General features: G+C 32.9%; 1 protein-coding gene across 1 annotated transcript in view; it reads left to right on the top strand.

Annotated features, from left to right (window-relative positions):
* Positions 1-78: 78 nt before the first annotated feature.
* Positions 79-25,008, top strand: part of LOC140747454 (ATP-binding cassette sub-family C member 4) — a 60,110-nt gene continuing 35,180 nt past the window's right edge. Inside the window, exon 1 of the mRNA XM_073079914.1 lies at positions 79-527. Coding sequence (XP_072936015.1) covers positions 304-527 — 224 coding nt within the window. The 5' untranslated portion in view covers positions 79-303. The remainder of the gene's footprint in view (positions 528-25,008) is intronic.

The following is a 25,008-nucleotide window of genomic DNA, read 5'->3' as shown; positions in this document are numbered from 1 at the left end:
GTAAGGAAAACGAAATGTCATTGGCGAACAACATCGGCGCCGCTCAAGCGCCGTCCGTTCATATAAGCGTGAACTGTGCGCGCGCGCAGTCAGTGGAAGGAGGTTAGCATTCGGTTCGTGTCGTCAATTGTAAGGCGCTTTGCGCACGCGCATCCCGGCCCGGCGCCATCTCCGCGACTTACACTCTTTATACAAAAATGATCAATACACTTTTTTAATTTTTTACGCAACAAAAGAAAAGCACGCGGACTTTTACATAAAGCTTAATTAAGTTTACCTTGTTCTTTACACAAAAATATCAAAATGGTCAGTGGCAACAAAAATCCTGGAGACCCCATGAAAATTCCACCGAAAAATCGTGAAAAGAAAACCAATAACTACAAGAGGGCCAATTTTATATCCAAGACATGGTTCATGTGGATGATGCCCACTTTTTGGCGTGGCTACAAGCGGGACCTGTACGACTCCGACCTGACCAGGCCTAAAGACAACCATCTCTCCGACAAACTGGGTGACCGACTGGAAGTGTAAGTTTTTATGGAATATTTCTGCCTACAATTTTATTATTAACACAATTTTATTAAAGAACACAAATCGATTGTTTCATACAAAAAAATGAAAATTATAATTAATTAGTTCTCGTATTGCATTTAACATCTGTCGCATATAAACTAAAGCGTAAGAGATCAAGCAGAAAAAATAAACAAAAGAAAATCCGACTACAAATATCCGGATTTTATAATTTTCTAATTCTATTATTTTACGTAAGAAATAAACTGTTCATATATTTTTTAATCTTCACAATTTTCTTAACTAACAATTTTATCTCAACATATTTATTTTAAGTATTAAACATACTTTATGTACAATATTGTTATCTACAATAATATGTGTTCAAACATTTAGCAATACGTATTTTTGTAATATTTTATATAAAGTGTACACATTTTAGTTAAACAGAAATATTTAAATGTAAATTATTTTCGTTTATGCTCGTTACCATTAATTCTCCATATTGCGTAAAATTATATACACAGTTGATTTCATTTGAAACAGATGTAATTCTGAAGGTTTTCTACTACTACACTATACTTTAGAAAACTGAATGTATTTTTGGAAACTTACTACTTACTTATAAATTTCTTATAATTAACGCTAAATAATTTGAATTCAAATAGGTACGTTTAAATAAATGATTATCCCCAGACGCTTACTTGTCAATTAAAATGGGAAAAAACTTATTTTTTTAATGTCTTTTGGTCTATCTATCTGTATGGGCTTATCGTAGATTTATTAGACTCCAGAGGTAACATCGCTTTCGTTTTACCACATGTACCATATTTACCATATATTTTTGGTTCTCGCGCAATTTTTCAATGATCAAAATGTGCGGGATCAAAGAACTGCTTGCTGGGGAATAAAAATAAAAGACATAAAATCATTGCTCATGATTAATATTTGTGGACGTCGATTTAGATAATATCAATGCAAACTTATAGCTTCCTATGTGACCTTAGTCCAAGTCAAATTAAGAAAAGCTTTCTTAATTTTCTAATTTTACCTTTCGTTGTTTGATAATACTTTTAATTCGATGGAAGTATGAATAATTCCTTGTTTTTTTTTTAATATGCAATGAGTTACACTATTTTCCTATCATTTTTAAGTATTCATTTATTTGCGTTAAGTAAGTACTTAAAATATTTGTAAAATGTTAAGTTTGCAACGACAATAAAACCCGTCCACGTGATCCATTAAAACTACGAATAAATGTGATCCATCTTTATTTTATCTATGCTTTATAATAATAAAAAATAGTATTTTTCCTTCTTTTACATTTTTATGATATAAACAACGTAAATCATTAAATGCATTTATCTTCTTTAAAATATAATACAGAGACCAAGTTCTCGACCATATCTGAGACCAACATTGGTATTTCATACTCGCAGTAGAACGTTGATGTTTGAAAAAATTGACCATGGCCTGTCACTCACATGTTTTTATACTGCATATTTGCTGGTGATAAGTCATATTTACGCTAAATATTTGCAACTTAAAATAGTAACTAGTAGTATACAGTGAGTATCGCTAGTATACAAATTTTACTCATTCATCAATTCAATGTGAAGGTTATTTCATTTTTTTCAATACTTAAATGGAAAACAAGCGTGCAGTCTGGGAGCCTATCACCGTCTTTTAAAAACCATCATTGTTCAGGAAAGTTTTATCTCAATATTGCATCAATATTATTTTGTTTCTTACCACGACCTCCTTAAGATAGTATTTTTTTTGTTCCTGCCGAGTGATGTAAAGTATGAGTAATTTGTCTATTCCTTATCCAAGAGGAAACGAGACATTGCAACCAACAGAAATAGTCATATTCTGCTTAAAAATTTAAATTTCCTGCGTAAAAAGAACGAGTAATTTCGTCAGACATCATACAAAATTGCTTATTGTAATATTATAGAAATAAATTTACGAGTACTTTAACGAGGTCGTAGTACGAAATTTCAATGTATGATTAAAATAATATTGTTTTAAGAGATGGTAGTAGACCCCTGGTGGTGAATGGATAGGTACAACCGCTCGTGGACATATAACCAACTCCATATATAACAGCGTCTACCTAAAGCCGATCACATATGTTTTGCCATTCCTCACGCCTAAGATAGTCGCCTCATGTGTATCCACCAATAGCCACAGAAGGTATTGTATAAGAATTGATAAAATCACTGAATTCACACTTACCATCAGGTGGACTGCATGCTCGTCTGCTACTCCTATATTATAAAAAAAAAAAAAAAATGCTATCTCGTCGTTGTAGGTCGACTCAATACTTTTATATTCTGTCATAAATAAAATGTTATCATACTTATATACTTTAACAACGTAAAAAAGAATAATTACTCTCTTGATTTGACACTTTTTATCGTAGTTTCATGAATTTTAACTACAGCTTTTATTAACATTTTATCCTTAAGTCAAGCAATTAATGTTTAACATAATATTAATGTACCTACCTAGAATAGTTGCAAATATTTAAAATTATAGATGCATTGTAGTATAGTCAAATATTTGTAAAAATATTCATATTATTATATAATATCATACATGTTGTATTTTCTGAAAGATTTTCTGAAGTACCTAAAATTTGAGATCACTTATTGATGTGTCGAAACCGAAAACTATATAGAGTTTGTAACTCATCGTAGAAATATCACCAAAAACATTGTCGAACAACAGAGCCTAGACATCATCGTTTTGCAAAACTGAATTAAAAATAAAAAATGTCTCCGATGACACATAAGCACACCCCTCAAGGGCATAATGATATTTTTCCAATATTCAATGGAAATTTTTAACTGCAATATGCCTCCAATAATTTGTAAGATCTTGTGGAAATAACCGGAAAACGATAATATCACGGTAAATGGTACTAGTTTGACGTAATATTAAACAATATTAAGTAAATCAAATTAATGTACACAAGCATTATGTACTTTGATAAGCATTTTCATACACAAACTAAATTTAAAAAGACTATTTGTACGCTGTTTTTTGATAAGAGTGACAGACTTTTTAACGCACAATATTAATGATTTATATTTATTCTGGGGCCTTTTATCGCTAATGAAACTAAAGTTACCTGTGACATATTAGGTATTTTCGTTTAGAATGTTATTCAAGCTAAAATACCAACTGTTACAACTACTAAACTACAGTTAATATACAAGTTAAATGGATTTGTAAAATTAAATACAGAGAAAAATAATTATAAATATTTAATTAATTTAATCAATGTAATGAGGGTCTGATTCGCGTTTGCTAGTTAATTTATTTAAGCGCATTGAATCTTATGAACTAGGTACTACACTTAAGGCTTAATTTGTAATATTATTATTTTATCACAATCGACAATTACGCAGTAAGATGGCGAGATATGTATGTTGACAGTCGGGTTTGAGAAACTGTAAAAAATACGGATTTAAACAACAGTACAGCCTTTTCCACTGTCGGTAACCGTATGAAGCTCGTGCACAAGGACACATTTCAGTTTTTTATTGCTGCCTACTAACAAGATTGTTGCGCTGTTGTGTTCCGGTTTGGAGGGTGTGGCAAGGGAGACTTATACAAGGTTTTCAAATTTAGCACTCAGAGATAGCAATGTTACTATAACGGACCTCAGGAAGAGCTCTAATCCTATCTGTGGTCGACTAAGGATGTCCACATGCTTCACTTGCAATTGCTTGTTTGATAACCATGAAAAAAACTAAAGCTCACATGATGTTAAGTGGATGCAGCCGCCCATGGATAGTTGTAACCGACCCTAATATAACAGGAATCCCTCTTAAAACAAGCGTAAAATCGATGCTAAGGTTAAGTTGCGATTCCACATGTTACATCGCTCTTATATAGCAGCTTTACACGTACAAGGTAGAAATAAACTATCCATGGCGTCGCCGCGATAGAGCCATAACAAGTTCCACTATCTTGAAACCGGGTATGTGCTATTTATGCTATTGAATACCCCTGACGAATCCATGGACATTTTCACTTTCTTAAACATGTTTTGCCCTTGATAGCTTATACCTCGTATCGTCATATATGTTACTTTGTCCTATATGTTACATATTGTTATTGGTCCTATAGGTATGTTACAGTAGGTATACTTGGGCACTTAACATAATTAAATCGTTTAAAGAGTTGATTTATAGCTTGTCCATTTCCCGTTTATACCCGACAGTAGAGGGTAATGTTTTTCGAGTATGAATATATATTTGTGGATGACTCATTCTTTGGCATGCACTACAGCCCAAACGGCTTCACCGATTTTTTAATATATAAGATTTCATTAGATACGTCTAAATTGTGGGGTGTACACATAGGTAGATTAGTAAAGATACTTCGCCGCCTTGAAATTGAATGAAGCCAGAAACGGCTTATTAGTAAGTTCTTTTTTTGAATTTTTGACAAATAAAAACATTTTTATAGAAAATTTACGAATAAATAACTAATACTGCGTAATTTACAAAATAATTAAATAATTATTTCAAATATTTTAGGGACATTTTAGCACGGAGACGTGGCAAAACTTTTTTTCGCAACTATTTCAATTCTCAAAACTGGGTACATTTTCTTGTTAGGAGTGAGTAATCTTTAGATACTAATCTATGGGTGTGCAGGCTTTTTTAGCATTTAATGTATAAGTCGTGATTTTTGTTTTTATAATAAATGCTATTATATTTATAATATTAAGGGAGCAAAGGAGCACGAAGTCCACCAATCAGTGGTCATTTTTTTATAATATATGAGTAGCAAACGAGCATGCAGTCCACCTGATGGTAAGTGGCTACTGCCGCCCATGGACATCTGTAATCAAACTCAGATAGGATTAGATATTCCTACCTGAGGTCGGTCACTGATACGCCGCTACCTCTGATGACTAAGCTGAAACGCCTCGGAAAAGTCTGTCTCCCTTACCACACCCTTCAAAACTGAACACAGCAGCGCTTAACGCTGCTATTATTAGGTAGAAATAGGTGTGGCGGTGGTGCCGCCAGAGTCGAACCACAAAGGGTTCTACCACCTTTCAATACTTACTCGTATATAAAACACCTGAAACTAATAACAAATACATTGCCTCTTCTGGGGGGAAGATGGTCTTCTCATCTGTCAACCAGCCAACCAACCAAGTCAACCAGCATCATTAAACTGATTATTCTTCCTTAGAATAAGTATTTATTTAGATATGTTTTTATAGCAAGGAAAATAAAATAAATTAATAAGAAATATCAAAGATTTAACTTTAATACTGTCATAGTCATCGATGTGGTAGACGTGTAATTAACACCACACTACGTTAATTCATGACATTTATGGATTTTCCAACTTACTGCATAACTTAAAATAACCTATAACATTACTAGAATAATAGCGTTGATCATTTAGCAGTCAATATGATATGACGAAGTAGTTAGACTAAATTAATATGTAATTTAACTATTCTAGGTACAATTCATAACGTCATTACGATGTCATTTGTAAGTTTCGTAATCCCGGGCTATTTCCACTCGATGCTATGTAGGTTATAATGTCAAAGGTATGTTCACGTGAATGAGGAACCAACGAAATTGGTGTTCTTGATGTAACTATCGTCTTCCGCACTTGTGGCACAGGTCCATTGAATTGGCAAAAAATTACTCGCTTTGTCCGGTCCTACCTCCGTGTTACATTTGAAGCTAATTTGAGAATGTCCTGCTCTAAACGTAGGTATATATATATACATATTCTTAAATTTACTCGGAACGTACATATTTTAATTAAACTAGCTACAATAACATATAGTTACTATGAAAGTTATACAGCTCTTTTGAAAGGAGCGAATTGCGACGTAGCTGATACTCGTATATATAAACCCGTATGGATAGAGTTTTGATGTAGCGATATAAACCCGTATGGATAAGATACAGGTAAAGCGAATTTTATCGATATTTTCGAGATACCAGTTCCCTGGCACTACCCCTACAATAATTTTGCGGTATAAACTTACTTAGAAAGCGTCATAACTTATTTTTTAAAAGGAACACGTTAAGCAGTCTCCCGTTCTAAACACAGTTGATAGAGGTCGAAGATTTTAAAGCAGTGCACGCTTTCCACATTTACGTATGACAAAGTATCTGCTTAGTATATAAAAGAACGTCACCTTCCAATACCTCAACACCTACTGACAATGCTCTATCCGTATCGGATCATATCGGATGCTATATATTGAAATGTGACAGCTTAATCTTAAGAACAACTATTCAAGCTAAATTACCGGTTTGACTGCATGTCGGTTGCACATCGCGGTTTAAGGTCTCGGCGATGGACGACTCCAAATTATTCATACATTCACTTAAAGGTAAACACTTACAAAACTGACCAAGTGCGAGTTGGACTCACGCACCGAGAGTTCTATACCAATCCTTACTAATATTATAAATCCGAAAGTAACTCTGTCTGTCTGTCTGGTTGTCTCTTCTTCACGCCTAAACCACTGAACCGATTTTGATGAAATTTTGTACAAAGATAGTCTGAGAAAAGACATAAGATAGTTTGTATCCCAGAAATCCCACGGGAACTAGGGATGGCGATCTAAGATCGATTAATTGAAGAATCGGTCTTTTGGACCAAAAAAACTATTATTTTAATCGATATGAGTAAGGATTGAATCGTAAACTATACATTTGATCAAGTTATGATCTGTAACAAAGTTGTTGTCCATGAGCCCACGAAGGTTTCAGAGTTGGTACGACAAATTTTCGCCAGATGGCGCCACTGTCATTCCAATAAAGATACGAATTTTCAGTTTTATGTACGAGTATATTAGTATGTCATATCATTTTCTACTAAAACTAGTACCTAATAAGTTATTCATGACACCAACCGCAAATAATAATTTTGTTGTAATGAACTCGCATATTAAGAAAACATTCCCACTCATAATTCTGTGTGAAATCGCAAAATACATAAACGGTCGTATCTTTTGATCGCAATGACATAAGTTTTATGTTTTCACAGCTGAAAGAAACCGTCCCACGTATTTGATATAAATCTCAACTTGCAGGTATACTTTACGCATTCCTGAGAAAAAGTGTTTTAAATGACAGACAGACGGACAACTTATTCATCCTATAAGGATTTCTAATTCCTTTTGACGTACGGAACCCTATTTGAATAAATACCAGTTACCAACACTATTTCGAAATGGTAAACAATTGAATATAAGCTTAGTTAACTATCATGTCGCACAAAGACTTATGGATTTTTTGCTACTTAGATTGATCCTCCCACACAAGGTTGAGGCGTGCCTGGAGTATTACGACACTTCATGTTGCCATCAATCCAACCTAATACTGGAACCGGAAGATTAACTGGGACTACGTAAGGGAACAACGTGTCATAACCGTGTTTAGGCTAATTGCCTTCAAATGCACATGAACCATGAATCTGCTTTAAAATTCACTAAAATTAAAAATTTCAAATAAAAAATGATAAAACGCAAAAAGAACTGGCTTTACTGAATTGAAAACATACATATATCAATGATAATATTATCGAACTTGTTTTCTCTCTTTATTCTGTAAGAGCCTTATTGTCAACCGTATCTATAATAATATATGATACTCAATGTGAAAGTTGTGTCCTTGAAACTGAAATTACAATATATTAAAGGACAAAGAAGATTAGTTTCGCACGTGATGCGTTTCTTTTCACAAGGGCCAATTTAGAACGCCTCATACTCGTATGTATCATCATACCTTCAGTGGGTCATAGTGGTGCTAAAATTGCGGCAATTAATTAATATTATCAATATCACACACTTTTCCGACTTTTCCGAGGCGTTCCAGCTTAGTCCTCAGGGGTAGCGGCGCATCTGTGGCCGAGCTCAGATAGGAATATCTAATCCTATCTGGAGTTGATTACAGATGACCATGGGCGGCAGTAGCCACTTACCATCAGGTGGACTGCATGCTCGTCTGCTACTCTTATATTATAAAAAAAAATCTAAAGAACCAATTAAGTTTAATTAGGGTGGCACCACGACCACACCTATTTTTAGCTTGAAATACTTTTTGTGTTCGGAAGGTAGTTGACCATCTTAGTCCTCGAGAGTGGCAACATTTCCGTAATTGGTTTCAGATAGAATCGATGCTATATATGAAGTTAGTCTTATATGTCCATGGACGGCACTGGCCACTTACAATGAGTTGTACCTACTGTATGCTCGTTTACTAATTCAATCTTAAAACATGCATTTCTAAAACCTACATCTTAGGTTTTACACAAAAACAAATAATAACGACCTCGTATAAAAAAAAAACATCTGCATAAGCCAAACCATGTGAATAAGAAAACCATACTGTTTTCAATGGTTTATTTTCGTGTTCAAACCAACGCTATAATGATGTACCTTGACCGCCGATAAACTGGTACCTCAGAACCTTCTTATTGCGCCTTCTTATTGCGCGGTTAAATATTTACTCTTCAGTTAACTTAGTCACGAGTTCACTATGATGTATTATACCTATAAACAGCAGTATAGTCCGCGCCAAACTGCTAGTCCGCTCTGAATATAGAAATGACATTAGACGGAGTAAATGTAACAATACATAAGTGCTCAATTTTTTTTATCTCCCTCACATGTTCGCAAATAGAGAGACAAAACATAAAGCGCCATTTTGTCAATTTGGACATTTAATGTTACGTTACTGACACTATAGTTCTGATACAATCCGCTAGGGGCGCTGATTGGAAATTGTATGGGTAAATACGTAAAGAAATACCAAAACAGTCATATTTGTCAAAACGTAAAAACTTATGGTAAGGGTACTGAGGTCGCCATCCTTTGCTACCCCTGAGGTCTAAGTTGAAACACTTCGGAAGTCTGTCTCTCCTACCAAAACCAAAATAGCAATTTAACACTCATATAAAATAGCGGAGAGCGGATAATATACACCAGCGTTTCTCAACCTTTTTCAGTCCACGGACCCTTAGGAAATCAAGCACATTTTTCACGGACCCCCCTTAATAAAATGAAGAGCAAAAAAAAAAAACAATCCCCGCCAAAACATAATTTGAAAGACAGATATATGTATTTTGTTTTGTTTTGTTTTTAGATTAATAAATAGTCTTATACATAATTGGATGCACCTTTTTTTTTAATTTTTTAATATACCGTGTGCTTACATCACGTTTTTCTAATAAAACTGGTTTGCTGATTTTTCGTTTAGCGACTGTTTTGCATTTAATGAGCAATTTATGTATGGTCCGGAGATGACACCGCGGACCCCCTTACATATACTCGCGGACCCCCAGGGGTCCGCGGACCACAGGTTGGGAAACGCTTATATACACCATGGTTCAATACCACTGTTATGTGAACGTGATAAAATACTGGTTTCTAACATTTTAATTTACTTTTCATTGTTTTTATCGTATGCATATATCAAAATGTAATGTGAAATAAATTGATATGCAAAGCATCTCCTCAATTGTTCACTTAAACTTATTGTACCTAAATACTATATTATGTTCTAGAAAAAATTCAAGGAAAGTTCTCGAAGAAGCAAATAATGCTAGTTACAAACAATATTTTACCTTCAATTATGGGACATTAATTAGTGTCATTTTTTTAGGTTCAACAAAGATGTTTAATATTTCCTTTACTGCTTTTTCCTAGGCAAAGTTTTGATATTGCATGAAAGGATTTAAGGTCGTGCCACTCAGTAACCAGTTCTCATTGAATCTCGCAAATTGCAGAGAATCTTCGATGTTGTCAATGAAGACAGGAGTGACGCCATTTGTTATATCTAGGACAAACTATGGCATTATACCTATCAGTTACATTCTTTAACAATACTGAGTAATTTTTATGACGGTTATGTGTTAAACCCTATTATATTATGTTCGAAGGGAGTGGTAAAGGACTTACCTATATGAGGCATTACGACAAAGTACTCCGGGAAAGCAACACATATGTGATCGATCTGAGACAGGACTCTAATCCTATCTGAGGTTGATTACAGATGTCCATGGACGGCAGTGGCTAATAACTTGGAGAAACACATGCTCGTTTGCTATTTCTAAAATACAAAAAGTCTATAGATGACTCCGTTCTCACCAAACACAAACAACTTTCCTTGAATTTAATATAAAAATACTTAATGAAAGACAACATAATGGAATAGTCCACAATATTCTTATTGGTACATACGCATACCTCAGTAAATATTTACTTTTCTACGACAAAACTATTCTTACAGCTGACAGCTGCGCATAATTTAAAACATAATTATTTTCTTAATCATACATGCGAGTATAAATCATTCGTTTACATAAATTATAAAAAATATACTCAAGATTTAAGATTATTAATAATTTGAAACCTAAATTAAAAGTTTTGTACTCCACTAAAGACGTGGTTAAACTAACGAGCTTCCTTAGAAAGAATAATCCATGACAATTTTATTGAAGACATGCATTATAAAACTAAACGTGAAGCGCGCATTCCTTGCTAAGTAAAAACTAGACCGAATTCCCCTGTCGAGCTATTTATAGCTCTCTAAGATTGCATTACCTGAGAGCCAGTACGTTTACCCCTAGGAGGCGCGTTTTTATGTTATAAGGCTATATAAAACATATTATGAACTTTAAATAGCTCGCTCATTAGCTGGGAACTGGTCTGGAGGCGGCCATTCGAGCATTTATCCCTCGGGCTCGGCGGACCCGGCAGATTTATCCCTAGCCATCACGTAGTCTAGACATAGGTTTTGCATGCATTCCCTCGGTATTAACAGCCATTTTTAATAGTTTATTTTTAACTATTATAGTACCTAATGCTACGAAAAAATATTTAAATTAGTGTTATTTATTGGTAAGACAAAGGTTTGATCAAATCATTATTTGTGGTAAAATAGTTTTATACGTCTTTCCAGATACACTTGGAAGCAAATAGAGTACAGAGTAGTAGAGATCGAACCCAATATCCTTTTTGTATCAAAACAATGTTCATTTAGAACTAGAAATCAAACTACTTAGCATGAAATGGTTTGTTTTCACGCTGGCCTTTTCCAAACTTGGCTTTTGCTCTGCCGTGTGTCTTATACAAATAATTTCGTATTCTTATAAAAATTTACATTCACGTAATATAATGAAACCTATTTAAACTATGTACGACAATAACGAGACTCGTACTCGCTCCAAGAACGTAAGTTCGATACTTCACACGTGTATGATAATTTATGTTTAAAGATTACACCTCACACTTGTTCGATTTAAGTATTGTGATATTTGTTGATTGAAGAAAAAATTAAGTGCCGAGTTGTTTATAAGTTACACTATTTATAAATTACAAAAACAAACTATGGTATAAGTGATAAGTAATTGTATTGATACATTTTTATTAAAGGTCTATGTATAAATAAGCTAACATCCATTATTTAAATTGTATCCAAATTATCAAATGTGCATCTGTGGTAGGCAAAACATTAGATAGATTGATTTTTAATAACGAGTGTGAGACGAAGCCGTATCTTTTTTCTGACGATTGTTTTGTTTTTAAGATAATACATTTTTAGAGTTATCAACTAAAAAGGCAATAATGATTATGATGAAATTTTGTCGTTTACTGAGCGACCACTAATTATTCATTTTAATTCACTTAGTAGGTAGGTACGTACTACCACAAAATAAAAACTAATATTTTGTGCTACTACCTACACGAAACGCCACAGTGATATAACCAGCTTTCAAAATACCACAAAGTAAAAACGAATATTTTGTGCTACTACCTACACGAAAAGCCACAGTGATATAACCAGCTTTCAAAATACCACAAAGTAAAAAGTAATATTTTGTGCTACTACCTACACGAAAAGCCACAGTGATATAACCAGCTTTCAAAATACCATAAAATAAAAACTAATATTTTGAGCTACTACCTACATGAAAAGCCACAGTGACATAACCAGCTTTCAAAATACCATAAAATAAAAACTAATATTTTGTGCTACTACCTACACGAAAAGCCACAGTGATATAACCAGCTTTCAAAATACCACAAAGTAAAAACTAATATTTTGTGCTACTACCTACATGAAATCCACAGTGATATAACCAGCTTTCAAAATAATTTGCAATTTTTGTAAACAGTTCAATTTGTGTAAAATACAAGAGGCCACTGAGAGCCGAGAAAGTTTGAATGATATTTTGGGATTTTAATTAGAACGCCGTCATTCCTGAGTGCGCAGCTAAATAGGTAAAGTTCTAATTGGGAATACAACTTTTTATAGATAGCATTTTCATTAACAACTTTACCACTTCTAGAAGGTAATTCTTCACAAAATAAGAAGAATTTACGGCAAGTAATCTAAAATATATTTTATACATAATATTTATAAATGAAGACGATTATGTAAAAAATATGTTTTTAATTCATATCCTCTTAATCGCCTCTTAATCAATTTCATAAAGTTTTTTATATGGTCATAATGTTTCCTATCTATAGATAAGCATCATTATGACCATAACATTAACCCTATAATTAACATAATTGACGAGATTTAGATATTTTGAATTTTTCGAACATATATATTTTTTTTAAATTTATTCCCAAATTTTCAACCGTCTCGATGGTAGGTATATCGGATTTATATGATTATTTATCGTAAGTTAAAGTTATGATACAATAAGGTCACAGTGGATCCCTCTCGCGAACCATTTTATTTTTTCCAATAAAAAATTCACTATGCAAGTCTTATTTCACACAAGAATTAGTCTTACCACATACCTACTTCTATCATCCATACAATATTTTAAATAATTCATTTTTTTTTTATTTTCAAGACTTGTTACAATTTTTAATACAACAAAAACATTATAATAATTATAATAAAAAGAAAATGAAAAAATATAACCATATTTTAAATTTCAATAATGTAAAAAATGAAAATCAAATCAAAAACGTTTGATTCATAATATGTACATTTACAACTTGCCACTTCACAAGATGTTTCGTTATGGAGAAGAAGCGTCGAAAGAAACTCCATAATACACATTTTTAAAAAAGTAAATGCTATCTATGGTGCTATATATTTATTTATGAGCTTTATTTAACAAGTCAATAATTAACTAAAATTATCATTGCAATGCCGTGCTATCAGTGTTGAAAACATAATTATAATTGACTGTTCCGTAGAGCATTGTCATCTTTGTTATGAAATAACTGTTTCAGTGTTTCATTGTCTTGGCGTGTGAAAAAAATGTTCAGAAGCGATCAACTTACTACCGGAACTCCAAAACCTTAATTAAATAATAATTGAACAATATTGTGGTCACAGATCATTCATACTACACGTGATCATGTAACTGATACATTTATATTATAGTTATGTTACTGATACAAAATTATTTTGACGTGGAGCTCTTCAAGAGGGGTGCAAAAAGAGCTCTCCTTCAAAGTCGACGATGCATTGGCGACTCGTCTGGTATTGCAAATGTCCATAGGCGACGGTGACTGGAAAGCAGTCAGCCCAAAAAAATGGTGTTTACGTGGGTTGACTTACCACATATTTCATCCCAGCTCAGAACTATGAATCACACTACTGTACTAAACCCTCTCTCATACATGTTACGTCTCACTATTGTCACTCATACAAGAAATACCAGAGACGCCAGAGTCAGAATTAAACGAATTTGCGATCGGATGTACCTAAATAAGTCTCGCCCATTATTGATTGGTTTAAGGGTTTAATGTGAATTGGTAGACTTCATGCACCAATGAATTTTTTTAAGAACTTTCAGGTTTGTAGGTATTCTCGCGATGTATTCCTTCGCCGTTATAACAGTCATAATTAATTTCTAATATGCATATAACTTTGAAAAATCAATGATGCATGTCTGGGATTCGTACCTTGGATTCCCCGATGAGAATCCGAATTTCAACCCCAAGGCTATCTTCTATCTTCACTCTTCACATACGTGAACCTATTCGAAATTGATTAGTAAATTTTACAAGACGCAGTGACTACATAATACTGTAGTAGATAATATGCCCTTACACTGGTTATATTACACAAAAATACATTTCACACATGCGAGTGTAAGAAGACCGGTACAGTCATAATACTGAGAAGACAGGAACTTACATATTAACATTATCCTTCCACAAACCAGAGATGCGCTGCAACTTGTGTCGATAAACGTGATAGCATTGAAAAATAATTGAATGCATTGTTTATTCTGCAAATAACACAAACACGGAAATAGAAAAGACATAATAACTAACGATTTTCTTGACATTTCCTTAAATATTACAATAATTACATGATAAAGACGAAATACAATAAGGCAATAAGGCAGATCTGATAAGAAACAATGTGGCGGCAAAACTCCGTATAGTTTTAATATGAAATAATTGGGCTGGCTGCAAATATTAATAATTGACATTCGAAAACTTGCAAAATAAGAATAATTGGGGCAATATAAAAGCTAGGGTAAAACCATACTATTGCACCAACCTTTATAACCAATTAAACTACTCTTACTTAAAAAGTTTAAAATTTGTCATTTTTTTGCCTAAAAGAATTTCTAAAATTCGATCTTTAATAGAAAAGAATTGGTCATATTGATTATTAATAACATAAACAGTTTAAATGGACCGTTTACACCTGTTACGTAATTTACGAAATGTGAGACATCATACACGACGTCATAAAATTTATGTACGTGTATGATGTTAACATTGTTTTAAAAATATAACTAAATTAGCCTATTTATTAAATTTTAATCACCCGGTTTTACTTTAGTTCTGATGCTACCTTAACTAACTATACTAAATGCTTCAAAACTTCCCTAGGCACCGCTATGCAAGATAAAGTAATTGCATGTAAACGAACTGCAAATGCAAAGCTAACAAATTATCTGATACCACGTAATTCCTGCATGATGCATGCAAATATAAACATGGCACTGACAATGAGAATTAGGGATAGCGAATCAACATTCAAAAGCCGACACCGCTGACGTGAGATAGTGTCAGCAGTGTCAGCACATGCTAATTCCTCTTGTTCTCAGCTGGATCCGATTCGAAGAGTACCTTCATTTCTTCCACTTAATTTACAAAACATAAAAACAAGGTTACGATTTATTGCTGTGTGAACTTGTGATATGATTTATAGGGCTGGCAACTTACTATATTGTAATACATTAATATGTAATCAATGATTTTAACACGACAGCCTTTGAGTTCCTTTGTGTGAGATGTCGGTTAGTTGAAAATTGGTTGAATATTATGTTATAAATGTAGAGATTAATTAAATGATACTTAATTTCTAATACGCACAAAGTTTTAAAAAATAGAGTTACGTTCCTGGGATTCAAACCTTGGATTGAGAGGCCGGATTTCTACCACTAAGCAATTCTGTATCGTTTAATATTTTACTATTAATTTTTACATCACAACTGACAATAAGTTTGAAAATTCGTAATAATCTTATACCAGGGTTTATTACACAATTATCACACTATAAAGTTAAACATTAATTATTAAACTAAATATAACACAACGAAGTTTAATTCTTGACCAATTGACCATATTCTTAGAAAACGTTCTTTATATGGTATAACTACTTAGAATTATTGACAATATATTTACACCTTATTTCGCACTTCGACAAAACGAATTCAATTAGTGATAATACTAAAACAAAACAGATGATATAACTGTTTGCTCTTACCTTACATGTTCTTCCAAGATATACGGAAAAATATATTAACATACATATAATAGGGGCAGAAAAAATACAAGACGCCTCATTATTTGATAAATACATTAGGCGAATGTAATTCCTTTTTTGTGTATCAATGTTTACGAAACTTATTGAAGAATTATGAATTTTGAGGTATAAGGCAATAAGGTAATTTTCAATTGATATTATTAGGCTAAAACACAAAATAAAAAGGTAGATAAAGGCCGCTCGTAAAACTATTGCCTCAATCAAATGCAGTATGGATAATTAAAGGTGATAATATTGCGCATTAAATAAATTCGGAGCAAGACAGTAAAATAGTACTTAATTATTGCGAAGGCAATTGTAGGTAATGGTTATTATTTTAAAAGATCATTGAATTTTAATATACTGTTTTAAAACACACTCAAGGTAACAAATATAATTAATTCATTAAATAGCATTTTTGATCGTTTATGATTTATGGATAATTGACGTAGTACTCAAAAAGTAATTTTATGGTTAAAAAAAAGTTTATAGCTATTGAATATTAAAAATAAAATTAATTTCCTTAGACCTCGCTCTTGTTGGCTTCCTTTACAATTAATAACTTTCCGGACAATTGAGATTACACGGCTTCTTATTGGGTAATATGCTAATGTAGTCTGTGAGGTGACGGCTCTTCGATAGTAGTACATGGACAGGAACCGGATCGTCATTTACCAATTCAAGAGGGTACCTTGGACCCGTTCCACTCACAAATATGACAAAAAACTAGACCTCGATGTACTCTATAATCCGGAAACATGATATAATTGGAGTTCATGCAATATAATTTCTGTTTCGGCGTTTACATTTTCTTAAGCAAACAAAATAACTTGTTATATATATGTATAGGGTTAAAACGTACCGGAAGGATATTGTTTTTTTAAATGAATACATTATCAAATTTGAAGATTCGTAACCACACATTCATTTTAACTAGAATTTGCCCTTCGATCGTTATCGACCATGATCGTACATTTTTTTTATTGATACCTCCTAATTTTAATTATTGTATAATTATATATTTAACGTTAAATTTAAAGTGTACTGAACAAATAGTACAACCACCTCGCTCAACGACACATTAGTGTGTAAATTATTAGTATTGTGCCCTTGAATATTATCAAATTGAACAAAACCTTCAGGCGTGTGCAAAGGTCTTACACATTATAAGACTAGTTTCACTTTAAAGTTTAACAAGAGTATACTTCAACTTTGTGTTCATTTACAATATTTACTCATCCAATTCGAGTATAACACAGCCTTGAAGCCATCGCTTGTTTATTATCTTCCCAATGATCATTGTAACCGGTCAGTCAGTTTTGATCCGGTAACATCCAGCTGCCGCCTACCTCTGCAACAACGTGACAAATTAGTGCATGTAAACTCCGTCGATTAAAAAACTTCCTACTTAAAGTTTAAGTGCCTAATAATTACCGTATTTTGACACAGTGCTATTAAAACTAATAACGTTTCTTTATTTAACTAAAATTCTAAATAACTAGTTTACGAAGCAAATTAGTGAATACCTATTTTTATCGGCATGACAAAATAAAAGGTTTTTTAAATGATTCATAAATACCTAATCATCACTAAGTAATAAAGGTATTATAAAATTCTCATACAGAACTTGAATTACAGTCTCATAAAATGCACCTGGTTGACTTAAATATTTTTGGAAGATCGACTCTACAAAGACAAATGTATACCTTAGAATCATATCGATAACCATTAATCAACATGGTGTAGCTTAATTTTCAGTGATTCTGAGAACAATTTATCAAATAAAAACTAATGTAGTGGATATAATTAGTCTGTAACTATGACAAGTTACGTAGAGTCGTGCATCGTCGTGCAATCGTGCAATCGTCGTGCAATCGTGCAGACATCAAGCGCACCCTCCTATAAACATGATTATCTCTGACAAGCTCGTTAGGTGTTCCTCTCTACATATTAACCTTTACGATAATAATGATAAGTAGCATCATAATAAGCATTAAAGGTACTTATATGTTTTAGTTAATAAAGACGTTATCAAAGACTTAGATTTTTTCGCTACGCTATATATACGTCCATAGAAACACCAATTTTAAATGTTTCCACGAAGGTTTCCACTAAATTTTACATCACTCTAATAAATCTACATCCGAATATCCGATTTGAAAAAAAAACTATATTTATTTTATATAAATACTTGTTTAATACTAGAAATATTGTCCACAACTTCTTGGCCCTCTTAAATTATTTTTAATACGCTGGGTAAAAGCCGAGAATCATAAGATTACTTTTTTTTTATTATTTACTTTGTGTAAAATGAACTGTTAAAAGAAAGCCTATGCTTTCAGCAGATTTCCTGATGCAACACGAGGACAACCCCTCAACTCATCGTGTAGTTACGACTTACGAGTTTAATGAATAGATAAGTGTCTTGTTGTCGAATGACGTTATTCGAGTGGGTGTGGTCCGTAACTCCGTTATACTTATCAAACAGATTAGTCTCGTCATCATTTTATACACAAAGTGCATCATTGGACACTTAATTGAGAGTCTTTGTAAATTTTCGTTTCTTACAATAATTTTAACTCTTAGCTCAACTTTTAAAAATACTACATCTCTAATATACCAAACTATGATACAATCATACAACATTAATTATTAATGGTCCGTTTAAAAACTGTAATTGTATGATAATAAATAACGTAATAAGTGTTTTATTATTAAAATTTTGTGTATAATTTAATGCAAATATAATTAATGAGTCGGCGAAAATGCTTTGTAATTATGCAAAACGAAAAGACTACTTATATAAATATGAGTAACATTTGATAGTTCTAGAAAAAAACGTCTAGATTTCCAAACTTAAAAAATAAGGATGACTCTCTCAAGAATAAGTCTTAGGGTGCAAACTTCCAATCTAAGGACTTAAAATTCAATCTTGACAAAGGCTCATTACCCTAGCTACGACGGTGACGATAACAATATCAGATTAACGCTACGTTCTGATTCTTCGCTGATTAGGCCTTGTAAACAAAGGCTCAGAATCTGTGCGAATGGGATGTACTAATCTAGCGCTCACGAGACCTGTTAGCGCATAGATTGCATTAGTCGTGTTGTTTGCTTAGTCACAGTGTTATTACTCAGTAGCACTCCTAATCCGCTGAGTGTACTACAAGTGTAAGAAACGAGCTCTATGTGTACAGACTGGTGGTTGGTGATAAAGGAATTTATGACGTGGCAAATTGGTCATCTGACTTTATTCACTTTTATCAGTGATTCTGAGTTAATATTTTAATTCGTTAAAACTTTTATGACTGCTATTAATTTTCAATTTATCCAATATTTTGCTTTAAAACGCCAATGCCAAAGCTTCAACAATTACTAAAAAATGTTAAATTTCGATCTATGGCTATCGAAAATTTGATAGTTTGGTTATATTATTAATATTGGATATAGGACGGCGACGTAACAAATGATAGCACGACAAAGCCGATTGAATTTTACGACATGCTGTCACTTTATTTTAGCACATATAATAACTTTGATGTCTTGCCTTATCTACCTTACGTTGTAACAGTTTTATTTAAGTCTTATTCATTTAAACAAGATCGAAAGTCATTTTACCAATGCTAAATCGTAACAATCTTGTCATGGTCAGAATATTAATTACTGATTACATTTTTAATATCAGTTTATTAGACAGAATCGCAAAATGGCAAAGTATTTACAAAGATTTTCTTTTTGTGAAACGAGAAAAGCTCATAACCCTTTGTCCGTCTAGAAGAAAAATAAACAGTTGTGTTAAAACCGCTAAGACGACTCTTTTCCTGTAAAAATCAATAAAACACAACCATAAATGGCTTCCGCTAATGACAAGAACCACAAGCAATAGCTTCTACGCAAATACGTAGAGTAGTTACAAGTATGATGCACCTATAAAGGAAGTTTATAAAAACTGCTATCTATATAGTGATGTATGATTTTGTCTCTGTAGCCGTTTTTTGGAACTTTATTTCTAATTTAGGTCACAAATTCACATGTATTGCTGACATATGTTCGTGTTATTGACCTCTGTTTTTCTTTTCTTTCCTTGAAGCATTCCCAATGCTACCATTATATAATAGCTATATTATATATTTAAATACCTTTATTTATAGACGTTTTTATTGTGCAACCAAATTACTACGGCAAAAACTGTATATTTTGCCATTGAGAAAGGACTAAACTATTTTGAACTACCAATAATTATAAACAAACTGTGGCTAATCTCTTACGAAATTCTTTCAATGCTCAATATACAAACTGCATATTAAAGTGGTGGTGTAATGCGCAGAATTCTGCGAAATAAATTAAAAAAACAAATACACTTAAACATGATTCTTGCATAGTATTCGCGCCACCTCCTGTGAGATATGAACTCCGAATTCTACTAAATTCCATACGAAGAGACGATACATGCACGTCGTTTGAGATACTGTTAGGCTAACTGCTCACTAGTTACTATCGTATGAGCCACAGTTGCGTAGGCTACCAGTTTAACGCATTAGCTACGGAGCAATCGCTTAACCGCTGCCGCTCTGACGCACAATTTGTTGCTTGAGCGACTGACGTGCGGTATTTTTGATTTTATTCGAAAAATCTGTCAACTAGATTGTTTCTGTATCGTTTCACAAGCTACTTATCGCCAAGTAACTTTTAACAATTACTTAACAGCTAATGCTTCTAGTTGCTCAAGCGATAGTAGCCAATGGATGGTCAACCTTAGCCAGCCTTACTCATCGTACATTTTATAATAAAGATTAACACAAAAATGTTAAGAACATTATTTTTAACGTAATGTAAAATATAAGTAAAATAAAATAAATGTTTCCGAATTAAATATTAGTATTGTAACACCCCACAGTAGCCGCTTTTGTTTCTTTTTAGTCGAGTTTAGCCGATTTTTACTTCAAATGGCGTGTTCACGGACCTGGGCGTGCTTGAACAATTTTCACTACAATATTCTAATTATATTTTTATAATATTTCATCTCAAAAACGCATTAATACAACAAACATACCATAATATATACCGAAACAAATGTTCCTAAAATGGAAACTTATTTATCTACGGCAAACATTTTATTCATACAAAGTGTACATTGTACGTCATTGAGTCGGTTACATTGTGCCGCACATTAATGATGTGCCGAGTCGGCCATTTTTGGTATTCGAGTACTTTAGTACTCATATAAAAAAGAATCGAGTCAGTACTCGAGTCCAAAGTATTCACAAAGTACTCGAGTACTTTGCACAACATACAGTCCAATAGCACGGAAGAGCAAAAAAAAAAAGTATCGTCAGTATTCGAGTATTACTGGTACTCGAGTATCACTATTGGTACTCGAGTATGCGAGTTTATGTAAGTACTCGAGTACTGACTCGAGTCGACCTGACTCGGCACATCTCTAACGCACATACCCTCGACCCTGCGCATGACTCACACACATACTACGTCCGTAATTATGTAAATAAGTAATTTATTAATTCTCTTAATATTCTATTCGTGAGTGCAGGTATCAGCTGCAATGATTAGGTTTACTATGATGCCGTGACTACGTTTTATAATAAAACAGTATGATTGCATGAAATTTGGTCAGAATCATTTAGTTCAATTAAATGTAGAGTTCGTTTTATGTATTGCGGCTGCGTAAACCAATTTCCATGTTTTCTCAGTCACAAAAATCCTTGTATCCAATCGAGATGGAATATCTGTGAGCCAAGATCAAAAAATTGCCAGGCTTAGCAGAAATTATAATTACTTTGCTTATTTTAATTAATTCATACTAGTTTTTCCAGGTCTAATGTTAGGCAAATTCTGGTCAAGAACTGTTTGCATTACTGTCCTTCGTTTGAAAAATGAGCATGCTACATCACATGTACTAAGGTCACCACGACGATATGGAATAAAACTTATTTTAAATATTTTTTAATAATTTCAAGAAAGATCTTTTTTATTTATAATTGATGCATAAAGAGATATAATTCTATACAGTGTTTTATTGGCATTGATTTGTTTTTGTGCTATACTTTATAACATAATGCACTTGCATACAATTTTAAATCTCGCAGTTCTAGAATTGAATGCATAATCGTAATAAATAACCTGATTGAAAGCTTATGTAAGTGCTTTACTTGTAGAACACCTAGAATGTATACAACATTAATCTTAACATATCCTATAATTTATAGAAATTTACATACGTATAGTAAATTATTCAATTTTAATTTATCGCATTGTAACATAATATTATGTAGACTACGGATATACGGAAACCAATTGGATGTAAGAACCTGATCCAAAATCATCAAATATTTTTCTTTTTTATTTTACTATTATATTATTATATTTCATTAACTATTACTACTTAATTATAATAATATAATTGAGATTTGTTTTCAATTAGAGATGATCTCTACTACTAGACAAACTTTACTACAGGTATTTTTAATTCTACTTGAAATACCTTACCTTTAATGATATTTTTTACCAGGAATCCATTGCCTACGCGAACAAACAACTTAAACAGGTATGCTTAAAACACAAGGTCAATAATATTAAATAATGAAGAGTAATATAATTGGATGCTTTCATAGACCATTTAACATTAATGTTACGAAACGACAAGCCCTACTAATCTTAATTTCTTAAAGGTTTAAAAACCATCTTCATATCGTTAATTATATATGCAAATTGACCCTACCTGCTACCAAATTAGTTAAGCAACACATGATAACATATTCGATGACTTTGTACTACTGGTATTGCTGTATACCGTATTAAAAAAATAAAATTTTGAAGTACATTCGAATATTAAAATTTGTAATAGTTCATAATTGTATTATCATGTCATCTCGAAAATTCTGTTGCTACCCCTTAGAAGTCAAACACAAATAGTCATTGTAAGCTCCCGCGGCATCCCATTCATTGTTATCTTCAAGTTACTCCCTCCTGTTACACCCGACAGATTACAAGCGACATTGACGGCGTGATAGCATAATTGTTAAAGGTAAATATACAACGTGATGGCTGAACTCAAAGGGTTCGACCCCGGAGGCACCACCGCTAAACGTATATGAAATATACCGTGTCTATGCAATGCTTGCTTGGTTCCTGAAAATTCGGGCTTCTTGGTTCATATGCAACGAAGTTACAGGGGGTCAAAAATGGGCCGAATTGCTTCGAGAAAAGAATGGTACGGCCGTGTTGCTTTTTTTGGCTCGACTTGGCGGAGGCACTGCCGTGCCTCCAGATCAACCCTATAACAACAGCAATTTAACGCTGCTGTGTACTATTTTGAAGGTTGTGGCAGGGGGGGGGCAAACTTACAAGAGGCATCTCAACTAACCCTTTAGGGGTACCAACGCACCTGGGACCGACCTCTGGTAAGTCTCCTATCCTAACTGAGGTTGATTAGAGTTTCATGGGGGGCCGTGACCCGCAGGTGATCGTTTACTACTTCTATATTTAAAAAATATACGCTTTACAACACAAATAATTGACGATAATCTTCAAACAATAGTCGATGAATAAAGACAAACTAATCGTGTATATAATGGCATCAATAATGCAATACTGTGTGATTGTTCTCTGTAATAAAATATATTGCGCAATATATTCACGCAAACTTTACTGTGAATATAACATTTACGTAAAATACCTATATGTAGCTATATTGCTAAGATGCTAATTTAATTTGATATGAAGAGTCTTTATTCACCACTCGCACGTACCTACTGCATCTCAGAAATATTTATAATATGTATGTATGTATACAATATTACTCTGTACTGTACCTACACTACATCAAGAAAATCAGCTTTTTCAAGGTTCAAGGTTTTACGGCCTTGGCTTCTTGCCTTTCAACCAAATTCATTATCAAAAAACGATACATCTCCCCACAGATTAAATATTACAAAAAACTTTAATTTTTTCGAGTCTAATGTAAATATAAAGTAAACCAGACAGCCAAAGATCTTTTATTCCAAATTATAAAAAAAAATCAAGCAAATAATGCGTAATACAAATAAATTGTATTGCTATAATTAATAACATAATCTAAATAGTCCGCTGGATTATACGCTCTATTTAATTCAGTATCTAAGTACATATATTATAAAAATATGCAAAGTTTTAAAGCACGTCATTGCAAATGATACTTATTCATAATATGGAGTTGTAACCTTCGGTATTCAAGTTTGTATTTACATCCTTGTTAATCTTCATCTAAGTTCTTCGTACTGTTACGAAGACTTGCTATGTACAAGTAAGGTCAATGAGACTTAAGATTATTTACGTGCAAGAAAAAATGTGCTTGTCATCCTAATTACTAAATCCTAGATATAGTATTAATGTAGATGGAGGTTAATAATAATATCATATTAAAATATATGATACTAGCAGACCCGGCAAACTTTGTATCGCCTCAAAATCTATTTATCAAATATATTTCATATAAAATATAGCCTATGTTACCCGTGGATAATGTAGCTTTCGAATGGTGAAAGAATTTTTAAAATCGGTCCAGTAGTTTTTGGGCCTATTCATTACAATCAAACAAACAAAGATTTCCTCTTTATAATATTAGTATAGACAAAACTAAGTGTCCACTGACTTTTAATCGCAATATAATATTCAAATTCAAGTACGCATCCTGGAC

This window comes from Epargyreus clarus, unplaced genomic scaffold, assembly GCF_041222505.1.
Source record: "Epargyreus clarus isolate Ecla_fem2 unplaced genomic scaffold, WU_Ecla_fem_2.2 ptg000014l, whole genome shotgun sequence".
Lineage (NCBI taxonomy): Eukaryota > Metazoa > Arthropoda > Insecta > Lepidoptera > Hesperiidae > Epargyreus > Epargyreus clarus.
This window is presented reverse-complemented; position numbering and strand designations above follow the sequence as displayed.